This window comes from Halichoeres trimaculatus, unplaced genomic scaffold (genome assembly GCF_033239565.1).
Source record: "Halichoeres trimaculatus isolate MK-OKI-2021-1 unplaced genomic scaffold, fHalTri1.1 fHalTri1_scaffold_16, whole genome shotgun sequence".
Lineage (NCBI taxonomy): Eukaryota > Metazoa > Chordata > Actinopteri > Labriformes > Labridae > Halichoeres > Halichoeres trimaculatus.
Window position 1 is genome coordinate 31,727,292 of NW_027437194.1, and position 27,594 is coordinate 31,754,885.

Here is a 27,594-nt window from a genome sequence, read left to right on the forward strand (position 1 = left end):
TTTTCTTCAGCTATGGTGAATGAATCTCTCAGCTTGGGGTCCTAAAAATGCATGGCAGATTTCAAAATAAAGACAGGAATTGAAAAATAAATAAAGATTTCACAAACAAAAACCTGCACATCTTTGACACAAAGAGCAAAGTGAAAGTAGCTCATACTGAATTCCACAGATTTCACAGCTGTATTTCTTCAAACCTTCACATAAATTAAATATGGACTCAAACCTTTACTCACTGGTATCAAAGGCAGTCTTCAAGGCCTGAATGTCGGTCGCCACCCCTGATACTCTGTAGATGCCCACCTCCTCCATCCCTCTCCTCTCTATCTCCTCCAGGCACTGTCGGACAATGTAGGGCACCTTGGAGCGCTCCCGCCTGGATGAACACAAACATTAGTGATGGCCACAGACCAGTTTACCCAGAGTAAACACCAAACGCAACAGGAGAAATGTTTCTACTCATTTCACTTTAAGGGCAACATTATAGAAAGTTGAATGCTGTCTTGTTTTGATGACTGGAAGAGCTTTAAACGCCTCTGGGTTGTGTTTCAGAGGAAATCTTTATGACATGCTAATTGATGCTGGTACATCTAGTTAACCCAGTTATTATCTGTAGTCACTGTTCATGTCAGTCACCAGCCCACAAAAATAAACACTTTCTTTCTTCCTCTTCATGATTTCAAGGCCTTTCCATCAGTTTGTCTCTTCCATTCTTTTTTTTAATTCTGGCTCAAAGAAGTCTTAATTCCTAAGGTGCTCGAGGTCAGGTTTCTAAATTCTGCTCCAGGTTATTTGTCATGTCTGAAGGTTTGAGAAGTCTGCTTCACCTCTGTATTCCTGGCTGAAATGTGCAAACAGCTGCTAAAGGACCAGTCTTCTGTTTGGATGACCATGAGGTACAATGTTTGTGGGATTCTGGTGAGTCAGTTCCACAAATACTTCAGATGTGCTGTGAATTTCAGTCCAGATTGTGACTGCTGAAGGCTGAGCTGTGATCACAGTGAGGTCTCTTACGTTCACAATCAAATTTGAATCTCACACATGCCCCTCAAAGCTTTTCTATTCATCCTTGGTCAAAACACTGAACAGTAGCGTAGCTCTGAGGGTCTCAGGGAAAATGCTGGGATTTTTAGAAGATGACAACATGCACGGTAAAGCCCTGAGCATGAAGGTGTTGAACTCGATGTCTGGATGAAGAGTGGTGCAAGGATTAGAATGGTGTTCCCTGAATGGATACTTTTTATCATGAAAACACCTGAAGTCTCCGTATTGTCTTTGAAAGCCTGCAAAAAAACATGCTGATTTATGAATAAGGTGTTCAAATTAGCCTGTGCACAAAATAAAAGGAGGCTTAAGATTGAGCCCTGAGGAACACCATAAGGTATCAAAGTATTTTCCTCTGTGCTGATGAATTAAATGATGACAGTGCTGAAATCATCTCTAAAAAAAGCAAAAAGGATTCCTTTTCTGTGTCTTAATATCAACTCACTTGGTCACTGTGGAGATCTTCACCCCAAAAACACCCATCGGCTTTCGTGACGGCATTCTCTTCAAGCTGAACTCCCGGGTTGTGAACTTTATGGAGAGTTTAACCTCAATCTGACACAAGAAAGAAGAGCTTACAGTTAAAGCAGGTCTACAGAGTGAGAAGCCGGTCTTCGATCCTGAAATCCTTCCGTATTGCTGTCCAGGGGGGGCCCTGTTCTACGAAGTAGGATTACTGCAGAGCGAGGTAGCTTTGAGGATAGGTTTCTGATTCCCTGTTCCACGACACGGGATCACTCCTCAGCGAGGCGAGTCTCCATGGCAACATACGCTGAACGGCTAACCTGCTCCGGGGCAGGTTAGGTTCCAGATTGGACTACCGGACTATAAAAACCCTGCCCACTGACCAATGAGCCCTCACGAAAAAACGGCTTGCCCGTTTTAGAGGATCCCGTGGACATCGGAGCTCGCATTGTCTGAGGAGCACTCCGGCACACGAGAGTTTTCAGGGACCGCACAGACCCACTCTCTTTTTCGGATGACCGCCTTTATGAAAGGGAGGGGTTGGTAGTACATGACACTTTCTACAGGTAGTTAAAGGGAATGAAGAACTCTCATTGCTGTAATAAGATCTTCAATACCAACACTTCTGTTCCATAACAATGTTTTATTGCCCGTATAAAAATTGTGGCATATCACACAAAAAATGTAAATACGATAGGAATGAACAAATGAATAAATTCATCTAAGAAATAAATTAGATATGGTGCATGTTACAGTAAAAGTGCATGGTGAACAGTGCTATTTCAGGATGATAATGGCACAAAAGATTTTTTTTGCACTACACCACTACATTTACGCATTTAGACTGTCAGAAATTTTCTGCCAGCACTCCTTCCGTGCTTTAGCAGCAGCGATGGTGTTGCTTTTAACGTTAATTACATGTTTCACCTCGTCATACTTCCTCATGATCACCTCCTGCTCCTCCTGTGTGAAGTATGCGGTCCTTGGCTGTTTTGGAATTTGCATACTGTACTAGCAGTGCCTACTGATTCCACCAAAATGTAGTACGCAGTACGCAGTACGCAGTATGCAGTACGCAGTATGCGAACAAATGTCAGAGTTGTAGTATGAGAAAAACACCCGGATGACGTACTGAATCGGGAAAAATCCACAGTATACATCGGACCAGTCTGCTTCGCATACTGTTACCCACAATGCAACACGCCTGGTCCCATATCAGAAGTGAAAACGGCAGAGAGCGGAGCAACAACAATCGGAGTAGCAGAGGAATATAAATATAAGAGCCATTTCTTTTTTTATCTTTAAATCCTCATCATCTCCACCACTGAAAGTTAATATAAAATGCTCTCTCTGGCAATATATTTGCAGATAGTTACTCGTGGTTCGTTTATTTTCTACATTTTCAATAAAGTTTCTTTGGGAAAAAAAGTCAGCCATAGCCAACTTCCGTTTTCTTCGAACTGAAGACCAGCATAGCATACTACAAAAATTAACCCAACTGAACAGTCATACTACATACTGCTTATGAAAGTAGTATGTAGTAGGCAGTGCCTACTACATACTACTTTAATAAGCAGTATGTAGTAGGCGAATTCGAAAACAGCCCTTCTCTCTCTGGCCTGCTCTGACGCTCCAGACTGCTCCATGTTCGCGATTGGTCAGATGCAGCGGGCTCCACTTTATATATGTGCACGCGCTCATTGCCTAGCTGGATCCACTTATGAGGTTGATAACCAGCGTCGTAAAACTGTGTAGCGAGACCGCCGGCTACCGCGCTCAGTTCAGTGAGGTAGCTCCAAGGCTATCTCGCTAGGCTGAACTTGCTTCGTAGAACAGGGCCCTGGATCTGGAGGATATCCTGCCATGTATGAGCCAGAGGTGGAGTTCACAGCTGAACCACTGAGCCGCTTCCTGTACAGGAGCGTTCCTTCACAGACACAGCCCTGAAGCTCTTGGGCATTACAACACAAAGAGATATACAAAGAAGCTACAACGCTTTGACGGACGAGGCGACTTACTCACCCCATTCATGGGAATCACTGTTCGCTGCCAGTCTTTGCCTTCCAGAGCCTGAGGGTCCAGCTGAGCCAGGGAAAGAGAAGAGTGGGTGTCAATACTTCAGGATCATCATCAATGAGCTCAGACATGATGAGGCTTTTGTTTGATAATGCTTTGAATAATTTCTTATTTAAGAAAGTAACAAGGTGAACAAGTGTGAGAAATATCAGAGATTTGCTGAACTCTCTTTTCCATTCACTGGAAGACCCCTAACATTTAAAAATCTAAAAAAATGAAATTTATCATTAAAAAAAAATCTAAATTAATTTAGCAGCTCTTTAAAACGCTGGAATATTTACTTCTGTTTTCAAGGATCTGGATCTATAAATATCATAAAACCCAAGATAAAATAACGAACATCAACAGACCTCCACCTTCAGATGGTTTCAAACTGAGTTTTCTTGTTTGTGACACAGCTTCACTTTTTCATCTCTACAGTGGGACTGTATGATCCTGTTTTATGAGCTAAGACTCACACTTGGATATGGACAAACACGCTCAGATAACACACTGAGATCTGAAGTGTCATCTGGGTCAGTAAAAGCCTGTCACACACACGCACACACACACACACACACACACACACACACACACACACACACACACACACACACACACACACACACACACACACACACACACACACACACACACACTTTAAACCACATCTAGTATGTTTACCTAGGCCAAGGCCCATCTGGTTGCGTGTGAGGCTGGATCATGTTTCTCAGAAGCGAATCTGTGTCTGCTGGGAGGGATCTTCAGCCTAAGCAGTTTCTCTATCAGTTCATGTTCCAGCAGCAAAGCTATCAGAGCTTCTTCATGTCCATGATAAAATGTTTAAAGGCTCACATTAAGGGCCCCAAATACAGTGGGGGAAACAAGTATTGAACGCGTCAACTTTTTTCTCATCACATGTATTTCCAAAGATGCAATTCAAACAAAATTTCTACCACGCATTGGTATTAACTCAAATAATCCACACATGAAAAGAAATCACAACGTTCAGGTCCATAAATAATGATTATGGTGAATTAAGTACGATAACACAGGAAAAAAGTATCGAACATGCTAACTGAGACTCATCTAATACTTAGTGGAGAAGCCTTTGTTTACAATGACAGCTTCCAGAAGCTTCTTGTATGTTTGAACTAATGGCCCACACTGCTCAGGTGATTTTTGCCCATTCCTCTGCACAGATTGTCTTTAAATCTGGAATATTCTTTGGTGCCCTCTGGTGAACCCTTTTCTTTACTTCTTCCCACAAATGTTCAGTTGGATTTAAGTCATGTGATTGACTAGGCCATTCTAACGGATTGATTTTCTTTTTTTGAAACCATTTGAGAGTCAACTTTGCCGTGTGCTTTGGATGGTTGTCCTGCTGGAAGGTCCAGCCACGTCTCATCTTCATCATCCTGGTGGATGGCAGCAGATTCAGATCAAGAATTTTCCCATACATGGCTCCATCCATTGCTCCGTCAGTTATATGAAGTTTGCCAACACCACGAGATGAGAAACAACCCCATGCCATGATGCTTCACCTCCAAACTTCACTGTTGGTGTAGTGTTTTTTGGCTGATGTGTAGAGCCATTTCTCCTCCAAACATGGTCTGTAGTATGACAGCCCAAAAGTTCAGTTTTGGTCTCATCTGACCAGACAACATTCTCCCAGTATTCTACAGGCTTGTCAAGATGCTGTTTAGCAAACTTTAAACCAGCTTCAACATGCCTTTTCTTGAGGAATGGAGTCTTGCGGGCTGAGCGTCCATAGAGGCCATGGCGGTGGAGTGCATAGCCTATTGTTTTCTCTGTAACAATTGTACCTGCTGCCTCCGAGTCTTTCTGGAGCCCTTCAGGGTGGTCCGTGGCTGGTTGAGTACTCTTCTGACTATCTTTCTGACTCCCTGGTCAGAAATCTTGCAAGGAGCTCCTGTGCGTGGCCTGTTGATGGTAAGGTGGTGCTTCTTCCACTTGCGAATAATGACCCCAACGGTCCTGACTGGAAGATTCAGGTGCTTTGATAGAAGTCTGTAACCAGCTCCATTCTGATGCTGAGCAACAATCAGGTTGTGAATGTCTTCAGAGAGCTCTTTGCCTTTACCCATCATGAGGTGTGTGGTATTTAACTGCTTGGTGAAAAAAACACCTTTTTTATAGGACCATCAATTTGCTCTAGCCCAGCTGATGTTGGTTTGCACTAATTGGAAGTTCAAGTATTAATTACTGACAGATTTCAGGTGGTATGTCGCTTTTCCATGGTGTGTTCAATCCTTTTTTCCTGTGTTATCGTACTTAATTCCACATAATCATTATCTATGGACCTGAACATTGTGATTTCTTTTCATGTGTGGAGATTTGAGTTAATACCAACATCTGGTAGAAATTTCATTTGAATTGCAGCTTTGGAAAAAAATGTCATCATCATCATTGTGATTTAGTCATTTCTCATCTCATTATCATCATCATCATCATTTCTCCTGGAGATCTGCTCGCGCTCAGTCTGAACTTCTAGCAACTTCCAGGAGTGTTTCTTTAGCCTCGTTTCCACAAAGCAGTCCGGTTTAGATCAGTACAGTTTGGTACAGGTTAAGCTTGGCACTGTTTGCGTTTCCACAGGCAACCATGCTCCCTTGAGGTAGGCGGCATGTAAGGTGTATGCCGACAGCCACATCAGTAACATAATAGTGTTACGCCATAGCAGCGTGGCACAGTGTACCTCTCTAATAAGTCCAACAAAGAAGAAAAACATGTCACAGTCAACAAAGAGCCATGCTGGAAGACATTCAGCATTTCATCCTCTTGAGATTGGCATGTCGCCCTTTTATACAAAGTGCAATCGAGCTTTGTTTTCGACCAATCAATGATCTGTATTGTTGTGGCTCCAACCTCCAAGTTTGGATTGGTTTAGTCTTGCAACCCTACAGGAGGGTGCCAAAAAGTGGGATGGCTCATCACGGTTTTCTGGGGGTTTGTCCTGGGAATAGTCAGGGGAAACGCTGAAAAACGCGTGCCGTGCCGTGCCGAGACGAACCAAACTGAACTGCTTGGCTGGAAATGGGGCTTTTAGATCCATCTTTAAAACATTGGAGCCCAGAATACCCCTCTTAACTCTGTCCAGCTTTGAATCTTTTAACATTCCTCACCTGATATACGAGTCTAGCTGTCCACCCTTTAGACTAAAACTGATGTGAATTTTAATTTGGAAATGTCCACAGATGTTTAAATAGTTAGTCTAAATAAATGATTGAATATCTAATGAAAAGGAAACCCTGAAAGACTGAGAGAACTGGACTCATAGATGATAAAAGTCATGTCATTGGACAAACAACCAGCAAACTGAAGCACAAGGACACCTTAGAAAAGTCTAAACAAATGAACCCACGTTAACACGTGCTAGAGGCAGAGTTAAGCCATGCTGTCATGGAGCTCTCTGATTGGTTAAACACAATGACTGAACAGTAATCTGAGGGTCTGATCAGCCTTCTAAAGCCTCAGCAGTTTCTTGTCCTGGATTTGTGAGAATCCTGCTCAGAGGCTTTCTCTCCCTGTCTGGGTGGTTTGCTGTGAATGACATCATCTGTATAGAAGTGAGCATGTGGCTGGATTACTGACGGAGCCACTAGGTGGAGCATGAAACTGCTGTAAACCACAGTTTGGCAGAGGATCAGCATGGATGGTTGGCCGTGCAGTCCAAGATGCATTTTGAACAGTTTCTTTAGGACACAGACCTCACAGAGGAATATAAAGACTGATATGACACCAATCTGTTCGATGCTCATCAGCTTATCAGTAATATCATTTCCTGAATGGCTGTGTATCCCCTTGAAACATGAATGAGGTATATTTGTGTGTATCATGGGAGGTTTCTGAATCAAAGAAGAGACTGTTTCTGTCTGTCTTTTCCTCTCTCTTTGCTTTCTCTCTGTTAGTCATTCCAATGACACTTGACATTATCCTGTGTGCTGCTGTTGTCTTGGAAACCTAATCAGCTGTGATTTACTATCACTCAGTCACAGACGGGCCACTCTGGACTGTGTCTAACATTTGTGACTGTTGTTGATGGCAGAATTTCAGCTTTATTTGAGACACTCCTAAAAATAGTGCAGTGGCCTCCCTGTGACTGTGCGATGTGTTCATTTCATCTACAGTTTGGGTTAAATGTCAACTGATTGAAATGACACATCATGGCTTCTTGATATTCAGACCACACTCTCTATTAGACCTGCACATCTATTACATCACCCACTAATTAATCCACACAGCTAGTTTTTAGTCATTCATCAAGCAATTATTTGGATTTCATGCTTTGCAGCAGTTGCAGTGACATAACCATCTTTCTGCAATGACTCATGGTGGTTCTGCAGGAAGGAGGAGGGGTGACATCATGTTATACCGGGATCTGTCCTTTCCCCATGATGCGGTCTGCGCTCTCTCCATCCTCTTTGTTCTGCTTGGTCTTGTTGTAACACTTCTCGTAGCAGAGCAGCCTCAGGGTCTGCGAGCCCTCCAGCTCGATCTCAAACTCCTGAGGGACAACAGGAAAAACAGTTAGAAGATTAGCTTCTGTAAAATTTCGTGCAAAAGAAGCAGGGCAGCTTAAAGCAAAGAGAAACACGAGGTATAGTAGGTCCAGGAAAATCAGCATCCATCCACAGCCACCTCTGCCCATAAATCCCTCCGCAGCTGACCAACATTCCCTGTAATTATGTGCAGCACAGGAGAAGTCCACATATGGTTTGCGCATCGTCCTGAACCCCACACTGTGCTGGTTCTCCTAGCATGTGGACAGCTGCGTGTCATCACCAGCAACCCCTCATTAGCTGATATTATTTCCACGAAGCTGGACAGAAATCCTCAGAGTCTGTGGGCTCCAGAGGAAAAATAAACCACTTATTGTGTCTCAAAGCCCTTCTTCTTCTGCACTACTTAGCTCCAGCATACAGATGTGTTATGAGAGTTATGGCTGTTTGCATGAGCATAACGCATGCACATTTGCATTTCTGTGCCTTTGCAGGGGTTGGGAACACTAAAGGATGGACAAATGACTGACTGCAGGAAGAGACACAAGGGAAGGATAATCTATATTAAAACAAACATTTTAGATAAATACTGTAAACATTTACTGTATGATGGTAAGTGTTATATGGAATGATAAATTTGAAACGGGTATAAAACATTGCGCCTCTGTCCTGATCCAACTTTCAAGGGTTTCAACAGGAAACTGTATTTAACCAAAGGGTTTATTATAGGGACGTTCGATACCACTTTTTTACAGACCGATATCAGTACAAGAAGTCCCTCTTGAGTACTCACGAATACCAAGTACCGATACTACTAGCACTTTTGAAACTTAAAATTTCAGTTAACAGTGACAGGCTGTTTTGTTCAAAGAGAGCACAGTCTCTCTGCCATTAAGTCCAAATAAAACAAACATCTCTCTCTAAGTTTAGACATTTTTTGATAAATATTAAAATAAAATAATATTAAAAGTGCACAATAAAACTAACAACTGTCAGAGTTTAAATATTTTTTAAAGTCAACTGAAGTGCAAAATAAAACAGTTTAACTGTTAACCCTCCCTGGTTCATTCACATTGTCTGAACAGGACCTGGGGCACATTTGCTGTGGTGTTAAACCGCAGCAACAGCAGCAACTAGTGGCGAGAACCTGCGATTGACTGGCGACCAGTCCAGGGTGTACCCCGCCTCTCGCCCAATGACAGCTGGGATAGGCTACAGCCACCCGCGACCCTGAACAGGATGAGCGGTATAGAAAATAGATGGATGGATGGATAGTGGCGAGAACTTGCTCAACATGAGTTGTTGTTTTTTTTTGTCCATCTCTAGTTTATTATATCATCCAGACTGCAAGCCTCTGACTTTCTCATTCGTCAAATTATCAGCAAACTGTAGATCCTGGAGCTTTAGAGAGCAAACTGTTTGCTGTTTCTGTTTGTAAGGTCTGAAACATGAGCTGCACCTAAATACTGCACAGGTCTGTACTCATGCCGGATAACGGGGAAGCAGACCTCTTATCTTGTCCTGATGATGGCACACTGGTAAAATACGGACTTTAATATTCCAGCTTTATTTGAAGACTTGTGACGTGATTCTAGGGGGAACTTTGGTCTGAAAACAGTCACATGATCCACAGGCTACAAAGACATGTTGGTTTGACCAGGCCCCTTAAACCCAGACTCTTACCTCGTTCCACTTGGGTTCAGTGGTGTATCGATACACTCTCGTCTTGGCTTTATTTGAAAAGAAGCCAAAGGAGTCCACCTCCAATGTGCAGTAGAGATCTTGAGAGGACAAACACATGTGAGATTAAAAAAATCATGTGAGATTAATGTCAGAGTGCTTTGTGAAGGTTTGCATATATATGTTTTCCCATAAAGAAAATTGAAATTGAATGGAAAAATAAACCAAAGCAGCAGCTCAAATAATAAGTATGATGATCTCTTTTAATCCAAATAAACCAGAGCTCAAAGTGTTGGAACTCCAAACTTCACTTTCACTGATGATAATTAAGAAAACAGACTTTCCCACAGCTCCATGGTCACATCAGTCTCATCATGTCTAATCATCAGTGCTCTCAGTTGTCTGTGTGGAGGCTCAGATCCAGTGACTCACTCAAGCTCTGTTTGAGGCCGGAGGCAGAGTGGACGATTACATTCAGGAACCCACAGAGACCGGGGGACTCATCCTCTGGAAAAACAGTCAGTGAGAGAGTGAGAGAGAGGAGGGGTCAGAAAAACACACACATCTCTGTTTGAGTTGGAGCAGAACGTGAGCTGGAACAACAGCCTGAATCCTGTACAGTCTGAAATTGGTTTCGATCATAACAACTCATCGTGTTTAACACGAGTGGAGTTTCTACCCTTCATCCTCACTTCAGCTGAATGCGGCCTGAGGGTTAAAAATAAGTCTTCACCTCAGGAGTGAGTGTCTCACCCTCTTTGTTGATGCTGAGCGGCATGTGGTGGACAGTCTGCAGCTTGAGACAGGAGCTGGTCAATGTCTGAAGCTCCACAGAGGTCAGTGGGGATGTCTTTACACCTACACAACAGACCAAAAACATTCACTGTGCCCTACTTTTCCACAGAAACACGACCCAGACATCATCTCATGTGTGACATTTCTGACACACTTACACTTCTTCTGCTGCTCCTTCATCATCTCCCTCCACTCTGCACGCTCATAGTCAGAGGAAATCAGGAAACTGTAACTCTGAACACAAGACACAAACAGACTTTTATTTCATCACTAATCAGTGTGTCAAAGCTGAAGAGTCAGGCAGCACCTGCTCCAAGCTTTCACCAGACAACATGAGGTGGATCAAGCAGGAGGCAATCAAGAGGATGTTGTGTCTGAAAATGTCGCTAAAAATCAAAGAGAGGGAATAGAAGAAAAGAGGTTTGTACAGATACAGGAGAGAAGATGAGGAAGATGAGTATGATGATGGGGCAGGGGTGATGATAAGAATAGAGGAAGACGCTTCCATCATCACCTTCCCGTTCTTGTTGTAGACTCTTAGCGGCATGCTTGGAGACATCAACAGGAGCAGAGACTCCTGTTCAGACAGCTTCTTTCTGAGTCGGTCGATGACCTTTGAACCCTTGTTGGCTCTCTGAAATCAGGAATATGAAAATGCTTTATTTCTTTCTGTTGGTCAGATAAAGTCCAGGAAAAACGTTTGTCCCTACGCCTGACTGAGAGTGCTCTGAAGTTACCTTCTCTCTCTGGAGCTCACTGCGCAGGTGTGAGATCTTGACCTTCATGGCGTCAAGCTCCTCATCAGGAACCTGGGGGATAGTGAGAGGCTCCGTCTCCTCGGGGCTCTGGAAGGTCAGCTCTGTCAGAGGTATGTACCACTTACTGTCATACTGCTGGTTCTTTCTGCAGGGAAGAACCAGATGAGAAGAGGAGAAGAACAGCACAATGTGAGGCCAGTCTGTGAGGGAGGCAGGGCTAAAGAGAAATAATACAAAGCTCATTAACAACTAAAACATGATGAACTGTGTTTCAGACTGTTCCTAGAGAAGTTGAGATAGACTGACAAGCTGTGTCATTTCTCTGCTTCAGTCAGGACTCCTACCCTCCAATCTGTTTCTTCAGCTTGGCACACAGCAGCAGGTCAGTGAAGAGGAAGACATGGCGAAGCTTCCTGGCTCCTTCAACCAACTCCACCATGAAGCTGTCCTTCAGGAGCTGTCGGTTCTGCAGCAACAAGATGAAAACGGCCACGGGTCAATGTCAGTTCGTCTACTGCGGAGGTTACTTTGCAGTGTTGATGAAAAATAACACCACACAGTGTTACTTTAAACACTCCTCACTCATGGTTGCAATAATAATGTGTTTTTACAATAACCTGTCCTTTGATCTGCACTGTTAACCCAGAAGTTAGTAAGCAAAACTTCTCAGTGGAATTTCAATAAAAATTACGAGTCGGCCATTTATAATTTTGGTTTAAGGTTGGTTTAAGTCTCATGTGCTTTGTAATTTGATTCATTTCAAATCACCATCTTGTATAAATCCAACTCAAAACAAGCTAAGCTAAATTTTCAGATTTTTTAATTAAATACTCTGTTTGAAAAGTGTTAATTTAATCCTTTTCCGGAGGTTCCAAAATAAACACCAGAGCATTGTTGATTTTACTCTTTGAAAAGTGTCAATTTAACACCTTTTCAGAGGTTACCATATAAACACTAGAGCAGTGTTAAATTTAACTACCAGGGAGTTAAACTTTGCAGTGAACCGTGAGTGAGGAGGGAACTGCATTTATAAACTACCATGTGTTTCAGAAGTATTTAGAAGATGGAGTCGGTCCCTTCTTATTTCTTATGTGAATCATTGAAGAGAAAAAGTAAATGTTCTCAGTATCACTTCCATCTATTTTGGGGTGATTATCATAGTGGTACCAATGTAAGAACAATGTGCACCAATTTAGTGTTAATTTAACACCATTGTGGTGTTATTTTACATTGTAAGAGTTGACTTGGTGACACTGTCATAGTGTTAAACTTTTAACACTTTGAAAAGTGTTAATCTAACACCTTTTCAGAGGTTCCCATATAAACACAAGAGCAGTGTTAAATTTAACACTGAGGGAGTTAAATTTACCCTTTCAAGTTTGTAAGCAGGCATTAAAAGTGATCTTTACCACAAAATGTCAAAATACCTTACCAGGAAACAAAAGAAAACTATTTATACAGGGTAGTATTCAGGATTCAGGGAACACATCTCACTTTATTAAATAAAAAACAGTTTGCAGATCCTTTCTTTGACAGTAATATCCCAAAGTTAATCGCCTTGTCAACCTTAACCAATCTCTTATAGAGGAACGGAATCAGGAACACAACCCCGAAACAAAACTAAAGAGAGAGACTACAGGAGGGCTGCAGACTCAAAGCTGTCCTCTTAATTTGGTCTTCATGAAGAAGCTGCTCACATGCTCTGAGTAAGACAGAGACAGCTGTTAAAGAAGAGTTTACTGACACGAGTTAAACCTGCTAGAGTCTTCATCAAATTCTGCAGGATTCCTCCTTTTTCCAGCTCTCAGAACTATCAGTGACGTAATGCCAGAGCCAGGAGTGTGATCAGGAGCTCCACCACATATCACTGATGTCAGACTATGTAATGAGCTTTGTAATACTGACCTTTACCAGAGGGGGGTGCTGATGTCATTTTACAAACAAGAACAAACCAGATTCATAAAAATAGACTTGGAATGAAAGAGGAGCCACAGAAATCAAAGCACAGCTCAGCAGGAAACAGCCTCAGAGGCTGGACTTCATGAGCCAGGTGGAACAAAAAATGTAAAAACCAGAGAACATGACCAGATTCTGTCTTTACCTTTAAAAGGCAGGCACAGCAGGAAGGGCACCTCCTGAATACTTGTCCCCCCCCTCCCCGTTCTGTACAACAGCTTCTATGAACACGTGTTCTATATAAATCCTCTTTGTGTTCTCTCCTCTTCCTCTCTCATCTCATGTCTTTGCAATCCCTCTTTTCACAGAGCTTCAGTGCATGTCCCGAACTTATCCAAGTTCACCTCAGAGTTTAACATTTCAGAGTGAGCACTACAACTTGGCAACACTTGAAGCACAGCTTTCTAAAAAAAGTCCAATTCCAGCCAACCTTTCAAAGTCTGGCAGCAGCACCAGTATGTCACACTCGTTTGGAGCCAATCGCATCCCATCTTCGAATGTGGCTTTTTTTTGCAACATTTGGCCAAATGTATTCGACTACTGAATATTCGATGCATCCCTACTTGGGTCAGACATCAGATTCTCCATTCCTGAAACATCTCTGTTTTTTTTCCTTTCCTCAGTGCTCTGTGAAACCTTGACAGAGGAGCTGCGCCCCATCAGTCAGATCTGACTACATCGATTCCCTACACCCTGTGCAGCAGTGATGTCATGGTGGCACTTTGGTACCACACTGAACCACAGCAGGTTGTGGTCTCCATTATGGCCAACCACACCCAGAAAGGATGCTGGGTGAGGTTGTTCAGGATACCTTTGAACCCACATGGGTCAGTACAGCCTTCAGAAAGTCTGATGTGGACTTTTAATTCATATTTGGAAAATTAAATTCACCAGATCAGATGTATGGGCTGGGATCAAACTGCAGTCCTGAATTTGAAATCCTATCTTCTGAAGCAACATTTTCATCCAATTAGCTGAAACCTGTTATGATAATCAAGTCAAATCAGAGGACAACTAGACTTGACCTGGGGGTTATTCCACAAAGCTGGCTAAAATAGGCCGGGCTATCACCGGTAAGCGTGGCTTGAATAAGCTGCCACTTTAATCTTAGCTGCAACTCGTTCCACTAACGAGGCTCAGCTGATTTTCAGAGACGCTTATTCAAACCAGGCTGATCCAAGCTGCGGCTAAGCGCGCGTCCGCGTTATGTAAAAAGCCCCGACGTGTCAATTGTTGAAATGACCAAATCATGTCAAAACCGAGAGCGGAGATGTTTCCCCCAGCGGAAAAAAAAAACTCCTCATGGAGTCGTATGATGACTACAAAGTGAAAATCACATAAAAGGGTAACACGGTGGCAATAACTAAAACCAGAGACGCTGCTGGTTCAAGAATATCATGCTTATGTTTTAAATCAACACTGACTGTTATGCTGAGTTTGATGACCTTTTTTCTTCTCACTCTGAAGCTCCTCACACTGCTGTGGCCCAGAGGAGATTGGTCTTGATTAAATTAAAGCTGTTCATATATATAGGCCTATATACTTCATGGGGTGATGTTTCATCAAACACTGACTAAAACAGCAGAAAAAGACATGTAGATGAGATGTCATTTTTTTTAATTAGAGATGATTCAGCTGTCAGATGAGATGTGTCAGTGATACAGTGCCCTATATTTGAATAAGGGGAAGACACAAAGTTATCTCACCATGTGGAATCACCTTTACATTATCATCATGATCAGAACGGACCGCCGGTAAAGGAAGGTATTTCTATGGAAAATTGTGGCTGTTGTCACCTTTTATATCATAAGACAATTTGTGCCTTTATTCTCTTATATGTTGACTGTACTTTGAGGGTGACAGAAGAAGGAAAATCTGTTATTTTCAAATAGTTACCACTGGTGGGATCGAACCCACGCCAAAAGTAAAACATGGATTACTGAGAGTCTGAGTCCTGCACTCTAACTACTCAGCCACTGACTTTCCTGTCAGGGACAGACAGTCTAGTATCTGACATGTCTTGACTCACGGTTATTCCAGTCTAGTATAACTGGGGCGGTTCACCTGTCAAAGGATCACGCAGGTGTCCCAATGCAAGCTGAGGGAGGACGGAAACCTCCCGTGGAGCTGAAGGACAAAAGCTCGCTTGATCTTGATTTTCAGTATGAATACGGACCGTGGAAGCGGGACCTCATGATCCTTCTGACCTTTTAGGTTTTAAGCAGGTGTCAGAAAAGTTACTTAAAGGTCTCAATTTATGTTTCCGAATAAGGATAACATCTATTAAAGCAGTGCTGCATGATTATCGCAATCGCAATGTCAGCACGTGCAACTACGTTATCGCAAAAGAGATTGTGCATTATTTTAAAAAAGTGTAAAAAAAATGAGCGTGTTTGTGTGAGTGATGTGTGTGTGTCTCTGTGTGTGAGTGTGTGTGTGTGTGTGTGTGTGTGTGTGTGTGTGTGTGTGTGTGTGTGTGTCTGACTGAGTAAGAGAGCAAGCGTGAGATGACTAATCAGTCACTGTTTCAACTGGTCATGTGACTACCTGCCCCCCCTGGTATGGCAGTTTAATCAGACAAGATGGAGCACAAAGAAGTAAGTGAGGCGCTCAGGGCGAAAAGAAACTCTAACTCTGTTATTTGGTGTTATTTTGGTTACCGGTTGCATGACACAGCAAAAAGATGTAATTTTCAAAACATGCAAAGCAAAAGTGGCATAAATGTGCTATTTTGAATACAAACAAAACAGTACTGTTTTGCTGTACATTATTGTTTGTATACAGTAAGTTTGGATATTTTGAGAATTATTACACAATTAAAATCCTCAGTAATCCATCTCTGCTTTTTTCTTGATTTTTCTACCAAGCAAGTCTGTAGACTCATGACACAACTTTTTTTATTAAATTGCAAGCACAGTCGCAATCACAATATTGTCCACCTAATCGCCAATCGCACCTTTTCCCCAAATCGTGCAGCACTATATTAAAGTTCTAGATTAATTTAATGTGGCACCTGCAGTTCACAAGGCGTAGTTCAGAAGCCTGTCGGACCCTCTCTGAGACGCAGCTAAGGTAAGCCTGACCGTTAGCCTGCCCAGGACCAGGCTTGATGCGCTGGCTAATTTACCATGGTTACCAAGCCATGCTAGCTCTAAGCCTAGTTTGTGGAACCCAACTCTCACTAAAGTTAGCTAGACTAACCGAAATAAGCCAGGCTTTGAGCTAAGCCAGCTTCGTGGAATACCCCCTGGTTTCCTGGTTGGACCGAACAAAAAGCACAACAGAAGATTACGTTGGCTGGCAATACGGATGACATTTTCACAAACCAATGATGCATGCAGACTAAAACTAAGGGTGAGCTGCAGTGTTTGCCTTGGAAGCTGTGTACTAGTATGGCATCTGTGAACATGACAGGAAATGACCTCACATAAACTACACTGCCCTCCATGCCTTAGTAATAATCCCCTACTCCACTGATCTCATGATAAAGGGATCACATGAAGAGAGGGATAACAACGATGTAAAGGATTTACAGGAATTGAACAGTGCGTCAAAGAAAGGGGGTCATGTGACAGGGCAAAACACACATTCAGAGTGACTCTTTAAAAGCCCTGAACCAAAGATTCAGACTCTGTGAATCAAAATGATGAGTTCACAGATTTTCATTCCGGAAGATCAGGATATATCTATGATAAGTATGGCCCAAACAATACTGTTATAATGAGTTTTAATATTTCCAACCAAGTGTTTATTCAAACCAAAAAATGCCTGGAGGTACTAATAATTAATGCTCATTGTTCTCAACAACGACACAGACTCATCTTCCAGTTAATGCTTACATCAGCAATCTGATGATTCTGAAAAAATGCGTGTGCTGCTGCTTTTTCTCTGCTACTGAGGAAACAACATCCCTAACAAACCGCCTGTCTCGGCGCATCAGATGACATTTTCTTAATACTGCACTGCCAGGAGGAGGAATTTGACTTCTCTGTTTCTCATAACAGCTGACCAAAACATCAGCCAGCAGCAGCGTGGATGGAAAACAGCATGAAGCAGAGCACGGTTACTGCGCATATTAAATATGCAGAGAAGATGCAGAGAGCACGTACCCAGGTAATGGCATGAATTTACCAAAGGTCTATATTATTATATTTTATTTATATTTATATATTTATATTAGTGCTGTCAGGCGATTAAAAAAATTAATCTAATTAGTTACAGGATTTGTAATTAATTAATCTAATTAATCGCATTTTAATCTCATATCTGCTTAAGGTCCCAAAATAAAGAGTTTGAATTCCAGGACATTAAAATTACATTAAAAGACATTAAAAAACATTTAAAAATAAGGTGGGAATATATACAACACATTTTTAGGTACTGTGAAGCATAAGGAACAAATGAAAAAAGTGTTATGGTTCTATCTTTACAAAATCTACACAGTCCTGCACCTAAGATAAGCTGATTTGATTTTTAGGATGTTTTTTGCTTCTGTTCACATTTTTTACTCGATGTGGACTCAATTTTCACTGCAATATGAAATTCTATATTTCTATGAGGTCAGGAGAACCAGGGCTAAAGGCTAAAAACTGGGAGGAACTATGTACAAAACACTTAATTCAAGTCTTGGATCAAAGAAAAGTGAAGTATTCTCAGTTTTACATGCTCTGAACACACAAACTGTTGCTCATTGGTGCAGAGCAGCCCCAAGCTGAAACATGACACCAGGAAGATGGAAGGAAATTTTCAAAGAATTCTTTAGATTTAAATACAAGACCTTTTTTGATCATTCAGGGCTTGTTTGATGCAGTAAAGAGTTTAAAATTACCTGTTTTTTTTTTTACAGAATTAAGCTAGAGCAAACGGTTGATTTTCTGTAGATTTTCAAAAAGAACGAGTGAATAAACGCGATGTGGACGGTAGTCCCCTTAACAGCGCTCTCTCTTCCCCTCGGTTCAAAGCATGTTGCTAGGTGTGATACATTCAGGGACCATCCGAAATTTGAAAATCTGAAGAGAATACCACTTCTTTCCATGTAGGACAAACGGTTTGGAAATGCTAGACATTGGAAAATAAGAGCGTCTTTGAACGCCTCGCGGGTTTGGGATCCAGATCAATCTGCGTTAATTTTTATGACGCGTTAATTTGCGTTGTAATTAATTAATCTAATTAACGCGTTAAAATGACAGCCCTAATTCATATCAAGGGGCTTCTCTGTGCTGGTGCCTGAACTTCCTGTAGATCTCTGACTGTACAGGGACGCTTTCATTTGATGATAGAGAAGAAGACAAGCTAGGCACATAAATCAATGTGTGCATTTCTACTTTAAATACACACATGCACACACATGTACACACAAAGAGCACATCTTTCCCACAGGCAAACAAAGCAGAGCAAGAGGTGAACTGAGATTTAGGCAGTGCCATCATTTGCATTTTAATTAAGCAGCTTCTGTTTGTTCCCTCCCCTCATACGGTTGGGTGAGGGCCACTGGGGGCCACTTGTGCTGCTCTGCTCCTACATTCCTACACTGAAAAACACAGATTACTCACTACTGCATAGAGCTTAGCGTCAATATACTAACACTTCATAGTTTCCTTGGTTCTCTGCAGAAAAGGAATAAAACATAAGGAATCACTCTTGTCTTTTCTCTGCTCATTGTTTGGTTTTACGTTAATTTTGTGTTTGGTATAGGTGTAAATTAATCATGATTGTTGTGAAACCTGTGTTTCAGGTTTGAAATAATCAGTTATTATCAAAACACTTATTTCTCAGTCTTTGTCAAACTTGTTTTTTTTTTTTTTATACCACAGAGAAAAAGTCAAGCTCCTAATCAAGACACTCTGATCCTGTTGTTTCTTTACTACACTTGCTAGGCGCTACCCAAGTAGCTGCCTGTTGCAGCAGCTCTCTCGTCTTTGTCCGATTCTTGTAATTTTTTTGTCTCTTTTCCGTAATCTTTGTATTTGGAGTGGATCATCACTTTGTATGGTTCATTGTCGGTCACGGACACCAAACTTTTTGTGGCTACGGCGATATTATTTTACTACTTTTCTCCTGTGTTTGTCTGGTGATCCTACATGTAACCATGGCTGCATTGCTTACATGCAAAATTAGCTGTTAGCAGCCTGTAGCATGTCAATGCTAACTAGTGTAGGGCTTGATGATTTCCCTCGAGCTGAGGAGGAGGAGGTGAGGATGACGTGCTGGTTCTCGGATGTGAGCTGGGAGATGACAACGTGGACCTGTCCTTCCATCCATCGTTGTTGGGAACGTGGGATCTAGCCCCGGGGGATGGACGAGCTAGCTGTGCTAACCCAGCGGCATCGTGCTGTTCACGGACGTGGCTGACGGAGCTGACATCGGACGCCGGCGCCACATTGGAGGAGCTTCGCCTGCTGTGAGTAGACAGGATCCAGGAGACAGAGACTGAACAGACTGCTGGGGAGGCTCAGTCCTGGACCCTGTGGAGGTGGAGACTGGCTGGGCTGGAGAGTGGTGGACGAGTGGTGGACGGGATGTCGTCATCTAATTTCTTATGGACTTTTTTTGCACTTTCTATACTCTTTCTTACTTTTGTTTTCTTAAATGCTGCGGTGACTCCTGAATTTCCCCTCGGGGATAAATAAAGTATTTTCTATTCTATTCTATTCTATTCTATTCTATTCTATTCTATTCTAATCCCAATATCTGACTTGAGTATTGGTCTATGCAAAGTATTCTCAGGTGGAAAAAAATAACATAGTATAAAATAACATAGTATAAGGGGCCGTTTACACGACAACAGTTTTAGGGTGAAACGCAAAAGTTTTGTTATGTTTCAGCCTTGCGTTCACACACAAACAGCGTTACAGCCGACCTAAAACACAAACTTTTGAAAACAGCCTCTAGAGTGGGATTTTTCTGAAATGTTGCCAGCACCGTTGCCGTATTAACAGTAGGCCGGCATTTTCAGTGGAAACACTGATGTCACACCGCCTCGCGCGCGCCCGCATCCAACAGTCCAACAGTACTGTTGTTACGATCATCGGGAACTACCGTGTTGTGCTTGTGCTGCTCAATCTGCTGTATCTGCTGACTGTCTTTCATCAAAATCTGCATCTGTTGCTCCACTTTTGTACTTAGTATTCCTCAATACACCAGATGATCGGCTCATCTCTACTTCGGTGGAGATCTCCAAAAGCGGCTGGAACAGACAGTTATAGCACCACCTACAGGCCTGGCATGCTTAATACAGCGTTTTCAGTCCATTAGCGTTTTCGTGTAAATGCAGATTTTTTTCCACTGCGTTTTAGCGTTTTCAGATAAAACGCTGTCGTGTAAATGGGGTCTAAGTATAATAATTACACCTAACTGCTGGAGAAGCACTGGTCATGGATATTCTGCTAGCTTTGATGACACTTCCTCTCAGAGTCACTCTGTTGTTGTTTGTTGTTATTGTCTACTGGTCATTCACATTAAACCAGTTCACGGATCAGTAAGGATGTGGAATCTCATTGTAATTCATCTGAACATTAAATATCACACAGTTTCATATGACATGAAATCGTACTGTAGTGTGTGATAGAGCAATGTATAGTAAGATATCATAACATATCATGTACTATTGCTCTGTAACTCATCCTATTACAGGTAATATTCTATCAACATCCCTTTGTATTTAAATGTGTAATGTCATATCTAATCACAACATTTAGCAGAGGTGTGAAGAGGAGAGGTACATACAACCTTCATAACCAATACATGTGCTAAATTGTCCTGTCTCGAGCCAAAACATGCATTAAAGGTGTAGTCAGCCGTCTGGGAGAAAACGAGTGGAAAGGTTGTTGATAAACAAATTTAGACCCCCCTCTCCCTTCATACACCACCCCTGGTTCCATGCCTGAAAGAAGATGGACGTGCATCGTCATGGAAACGACCATAGAAGCTGCGTAGCTGACCAACATGGCGGAGGCCAGACCAGCGAACACTCAAGGGTCAGTTTGCTATAATACACGAAGCCCTACTTATTGCTTTGAAAGTAGTAGTAGTGTGACGAGTTTTAGTAGTATTGTAGCAAAAGATATTATAATATTTAGATATATAAATATTTTCCGATCAAAGACGTGCGATGCTCCACAATAGAAAGGCCCAGGTTGTTGAGCTTGCCTTTGAAAAAGAACTTGACCCGCAGATGTACATTGGAGTGGGAGGACGCTGTCCTCAGGAGATTTAGCTGCAACACTCGCCGGCTCCAACTGTAAAGGTATTTCTATCTTTAGCTCACTACTGTTGTTTGGGTTTAGTGATTTTTTGATTGTTGAATGGTGTTTGATGTTATCTCTAGCCCTTTAACTTTTTAAATTATTCAGCTTTTTCTAGAAAAAAAAAATCCTATTTGAAATGAATAGGGATCTGCTCCTCTCCCTCCTAAATTTTCCTCAACTTTGGGATGTTATAACTTCAGCAAACTTCTATTACAGACTTCATTTTTACTTTAAAATGTTCGCAAATCTTTCAGCTTTTTATGTATGATAGAACTTTTAGCTAACTTTTAGATGTCAGCTCCTAGAGTGCCCAACTTCTTCAGTTAGAGTGGAGGATGGCTGCTACTGCTGAGACGTTTCAACTTTATCAAACAAATCGTTGTCACTTCCAGAACCTTCACTGTAGAAAAATTAAAATTACATTAAAATGTGCCCTGATTTCTCCTGCTTCTAACAAAGGGAGTATTTTAGCAAAAAAAATAACAATTTAGCAATGTTAATTTCGACCTGCTTTGTCACATAACCTGACTACATTTGTAGTTCACCGTCCCATGCTCATTTCTGGCTCTAACAACTTGTAAACACATCGTTGTGTTTATCAGAGTCTCCAGATTCACACAATGTTATCCTTTTTCTGAAAGCCCTCACGGTTGCCCCACAGCTTCTGGAGATTCAGACTCTACGTTTTGCTTGTTCATCCCGTCTCAGATAGATGTTATTAAACAGGTGCAGCTCTCCACAGCTTAACAGGCAGGTTACCATGGAAACCTTTCATCTCACACAGCTGTTTATACTAACTAATCAAAACATTCAGGGAAAAATACACACGTGTGTACCCTTTCTGTCACTCACAAACACAAGGACTTTTACAAGTACTCATTTACTGATACTTTTCATACCATACCTCCTTTTTTGACTTACTCTACATGCTCCATTATTCATACAACTTTACCCACAGCTTATACTTCTTAAACTTCCACTGGTACTTCAACCTCTTTACTGTTTTACTATTTCTGCTACTTCTTTTCTCCATTCCACATTTCACATTTCAGCTCTGTTTTATTGCTTATAGCATTTGGTTTCATTTTTCTTCTTCAGCTTCAGCATTTCAATGCATTTGCTGCAAGGAAATGCAACTTCTCTAGTATAAAAATAAGATATCATAATGATGCACTATACCCTTTAAAATGCTATAAACTTTATTTCTCATTGTCATTTTTTACTAATTTAATTGGAAAGTCAAAACATTTCACATATCCCCAAAAAATAATGATAACAATAAAAATAAAATGGACTCTCAGTCAAAAATTGCACTTAAATAAAATATTGAATTAAAGGTCAGTATTTCTTTTCCGAGCAAACTACACTTCCTGTGTCCATATAAATTCTCATCATCCAGGTCAGAGTTATTCTGAACGCTCCAAACCGAGGCAATTGGACTGTTCAGAGTCTGTGAAGACATTTCACGTCTCATCCATCAGGCTTCATCAGCCTCATCCCAAACTACAAAAAACAAACATGCATGTGCATGGAGATATATTGAGGCCAGAAAAATTATTGAGTTTATTTCATTTATTGTATGATTAATTGATTTTAAAAGCTTAGCTCTACGTGCCTTTTTTTCGTTTCCTTTTTTCAAAACATCTGTACATGCCACTGTCATAATGTATAGTATCACATCTAATTGTTTTGTTTGGTATCACATCTTATAATGTCCTATGGTAACATGCAGTTTCTAATTTGCCAAAGTCCCTGGTTATGTCTGATATATTCACCATAATATCTTACTCGTCCTGAGTGGTCTAAAAGTAGTGCCTATGGAGGTATGCTTAACAGGATCATCATAAATATCAGTAGTGGTATCAGTATCAATAACAATAACAGAAGAAGTGTAGATATCTGAAGTTACCATTACACATGATTTCATGACAATGAGGCTAACAGCCAGCAGCACAGACTCTACTATACGTCTCAACTGTAGGTTTCATTAGTTTGTTTGTGTGCTGTTGAGTCCTCTGACAAAGCTTCGGACCTTTCACAATAATGAGCCCATCGATTTCCATGAGTTACTTTGATCCATCCACCATTAATATTTGATGACTGGTGTGGAGGTCTGGACTAACTGGGACGAAGCTGAGGCCTGCTGGGATGTATGTGTGTGTGTGTGTGTGTGTGTGTGTGTGTGTGTGTGTGTGTGTGTGTGTGTGTGTGTGTGTGTGTGTGTGTGTGTGTGTGTGTGTGTGTGTGTGTGTGTGTGGTGTGTGTGAGTGAGTGTGTCTGTGTCTGTGTCTGTGTTTGTGTGTGTGCAGAGAGGGTGCGGTATTGACCCCCCTGTGAGCAGTGGGAGGAGCTGGACCCCCCCCCCCCCCCCCCCCCGTTTATGAATAATTAAGGAGGAATCTGCCAGAGTGGACCCATGGCTCATTACAGGGCATTATGTACAGCATTGTCACACAAGCTATCAATCAAGAAGTAGCCATTCATGTGCATCGAGTCATCTCCAGGGGAGGGGGAGCCAGTGGGGGGTGGTGTGTGAATATGTGTGTGTGTGTTTGCGTCATGGGAGAAGGAGGGATGGGAAGCCACAAGAGACACACAGAACAAATAGAGGATCACCCTCAGACAGACAACCCTGGTATGACCATATATGGGCATGAGGCTCTGCTTTAGGCTGCACACTGACGCCCACTTACACTCATTTGGCAGTGACTTCAAAAGCATGGAGAAAGGGTGGGGTCATGACATCATCATGCTGTAGATTAGAGGTGCAAGAGTTAAACCACAAAACAAAGAGTGAGATCTACTTCCTGTTAGCTGTTATGAGTGAATACTGATGCCTAAATGAAAGAAATGATAAACAGAGGAAGGATGACAGTCATGATTCAGGAGAGAGCTTAGTGAATCCATTTTATGGCTCTTACAGTTGCAATACATGGGGTGTTTTTCATTTGAATAAGACTGATATGTTATGAACCACAAAGGCAATGTAAAAAAGAGAATTTCTGTCCACGTTGTGATCAGTTCTCTTTACCTGTCTTTGTTTTATACCCGTTCACTCCCGTAATCATGGTATAAATACATCTTGAGACACTCACCTCTCCCTTCTTAACCGTCATGGATTGCCGTCTGGGTGTTGACTCCTCGTTGATGCTGGACAGGAAGTTCTGGGAGATCCGCAAGGCATCCTGCAGGAGGGCGTGGTCCAGGTGGCTGGTGGGCGTGTGTTTGAGTAAGTCCTGGGGTACAACGACGGATGAAGAAATATGAATTAAAATGTGACAGTAAGGTACAGACAGATGTTTGACAGAGATAGCTACAGATCTTTAAGTGCTGACCAATACGACAAGTCCAATAAACAACAAAAATAAACTGTAAGCTAAGATTTTAATCACATGTTACAAACACAGACACATTGATGCATAAGTATGTAGCGCTAACAGAGCCAGCAAGATCAACAGAGCAGACGTAAACAAGCTGTAACCAGGGTATGAGATAACGTGATCTCCATGTGACAACATTAAAGCTCCTGTCAGAAACCTTGCGTTTGTGTCAATTTTTGCGCCCCCTGTAGATGAATCAGCAGTTCTTATCACTTGATAAAGTGTTTCTGTCATTGTGTGAGTAATATTCTCACAGAAAATCGAAAAAAATTTGGGTGCTTCTCATTCAACGTTTATAGGCATTCAAAAACTGAACACAAATGTTAGCATGTTTCACCAGCTAATTCAAACCCCTTACATGAGCTTTATGATGAATGCTTTGACTTACATGGAGAACCAGCGTGCTGCGAGTCACTCTGTCCACTGGTTTATAAAGCAAAGCTGCAAAAGGAGCCACACACAAAGGTTTATTAAACGTCACAGTCCACTCCTCACATTCATTTCATACAAATAAGGAAAAAACAGCAGATGACTGACCCTCTAGGGAGTTCTTGGCTGTCTGGTCCTTTGAGTCCTTGGGGCTCCTCACCTTCAGGTTCTGTTAGGACACAAATAAGTGATAGCCCTTCAAAATCAGGAGGCCTTTCAGACCCCTTCACACCTGTAAATCCTATCAAACACAGCAAGGTTACTATCCTAGCTCCAGCACTGAGGTCATCCACTTCCAAATTGATTATGCCTACCTCAGCAGCTTTCCCCCACCAGCCTGCTCAGATGGCAGAGAGTCATACTTTATTACTTGGACCATTAACAACCCTGGATGATGAATTTCCCACCCTGCACGGAGACACCAGCCTCAACTCTAACAGGGAGATCTCATGAAACATAGACCAATGATTGATAGACTCTGGCAGATGTTTGAAAGAAAAGCCATCAGTCTGCTGGATCCAGTGAACAACCTGCTAACCTTCAGACAACAAGTCAAGACAACAAGTCAGGAAAACATATTCAGCTCCAAAACACTGGTCATCTGAAACATGGAGAGGGCCGTTACGTGGTCATCCTTTATGGTACATGTAAGATAAAAGAAGAAAGGATGAAAAACTGAATCATTAGTGTCTAGTCTTATCCTCTGTCTCTGAAAAGTTGAAGGGTCTGCAACAGAAAAGATACCAAGCTAAAGAAAATATCACCAACCATCCTGGAGTCCTTCCTGTCTGCTGTGTTCAGTATTGAACACACATTCATAATTCACGGCAAATCCATGCAGACACAAAAGCGCCTGCAGCTGCATTTGCCCAGAAACATTCAGAGATACAGTATATTCAGATTTAGCTGTAGTCAAATGATGAAAGCTGTGTGGGTGAATAATGGGAGAGTGTTATGCATGTAAAGTGCACGGAGAACAAATCTGAAATGCAGCTGCAGAATGGGAAGCTCTAGAAATGGCTCTTTGCCCTGATTACACATCATTTGACAGTCTGCTGAAAGTCACTTTTCTGTGTGAGCAGGTAGAGCTGTCTCTCACTAACATAGAGTCCAGAGAAAGCAGCACGGACACTGTTGGTTTTATTATAGTGGTGTAAAAAAGATCAGCATGTGAAGATGACACAGGGATAAGACGACAGTTTAAAGACAAAGTAAAAGATAGTAACAAAGTAGCACTCCTCTCCCCCAGCACTGTCTGTTCTCACAGAATTTACAACAGTGAGGTTTCCAGTACTAACATCAAACATGGCATGTACTCCCTCTGATCCAAATCAGACACAGCAGTGAAAAGAGACCAATTTGTGAAAGCCAATTGGATAATATGTTGGTATGTGGGGGTTAAGTGTTAGACTGACTGATTTTACACGCTGGTAAAATGATCCCATAACCAGGGTTAAGAGTGTAACTTTAAAAATGGAATCCAGTACAACTACAAGTTACCTGTTTAAAATTGTAACCAGTAACTTACTTTAAGTATCACAATATTAATTTATGTACCTGATTACTTTTAGTCACTTCTGAATAACTTCCATACCAAATTTGCACATAAAGACAAGAAAGTATTAAAGATGTGTCATCTGCTCTGTGTATTTTTTTAGACAAACATATGATAAAATCTCCTTTTAACAACACTTTTAACACACACTTTTAACAAATTAAGTGTCCATATACCAAATTTCAAATAAAGAAAAAAGAATGAAATTAAAACTATAAAGCAAGTTAGGGCTACACCTACTGATTCCAAATTATCCAAGTATTTGTCTATAAAACAGTATTATTTACAATGTTGACAGAAAATATGCTTTCCCAAAGCTTAACAAACTTAAAATGTTGCATGTGTGCTCACCGTGCATTTGTCTGCTACAGTATGGTATATCCTGTTCCATAGTAGTGTAATCCTTTTAAGTAATCCTAGTTTTTATCCCCCCAATTTTTTTTTCTGTACTGTGACAGATTACAGTTACGTTGTTCTTTGTACCCTAATTATGTAACGACGTTACATGTAAGCCGTTAAGCCCCAAGCCTGCCATAACTCACAGAGATCATAGCTCCAACACATACTGAACCAGCTCTGAACCAGGATCCGGACATGATCTTTAGAGTCTGTTTTCAGCTTCTACTAACGCTGACACGCTGTAGCTTTTAGCTGAAACAGAAACACACGCATACCTACCCCTGCCCTTGGTTTTCACTCACTTCTCCCCTC

General features: G+C 41.6%; 1 protein-coding gene across 1 annotated transcript in view; it reads right to left on the reverse strand.

Moving 5' to 3' along the window:
* The window catches only part of LOC141805123 (breakpoint cluster region protein-like), a 111,559-nt gene that overhangs the window by 11,422 nt on the left and 72,543 nt on the right, over nucleotides 1–27,594 (reverse strand). The window contains 14 exon segments of the mRNA XM_074689874.1: nucleotides 234–373; nucleotides 1,487–1,596; nucleotides 3,529–3,588; nucleotides 7,958–8,089; nucleotides 9,768–9,865; nucleotides 10,197–10,271; nucleotides 10,518–10,622; nucleotides 10,718–10,793; nucleotides 11,074–11,193; nucleotides 11,297–11,462; nucleotides 11,662–11,783; nucleotides 24,615–24,755; nucleotides 25,288–25,340; nucleotides 25,437–25,497. Coding sequence (XP_074545975.1) covers nucleotides 234–373; nucleotides 1,487–1,596; nucleotides 3,529–3,588; nucleotides 7,958–8,089; nucleotides 9,768–9,865; nucleotides 10,197–10,271; nucleotides 10,518–10,622; nucleotides 10,718–10,793; nucleotides 11,074–11,193; nucleotides 11,297–11,462; nucleotides 11,662–11,783; nucleotides 24,615–24,755; nucleotides 25,288–25,340; nucleotides 25,437–25,497 — 1,459 coding nt within the window.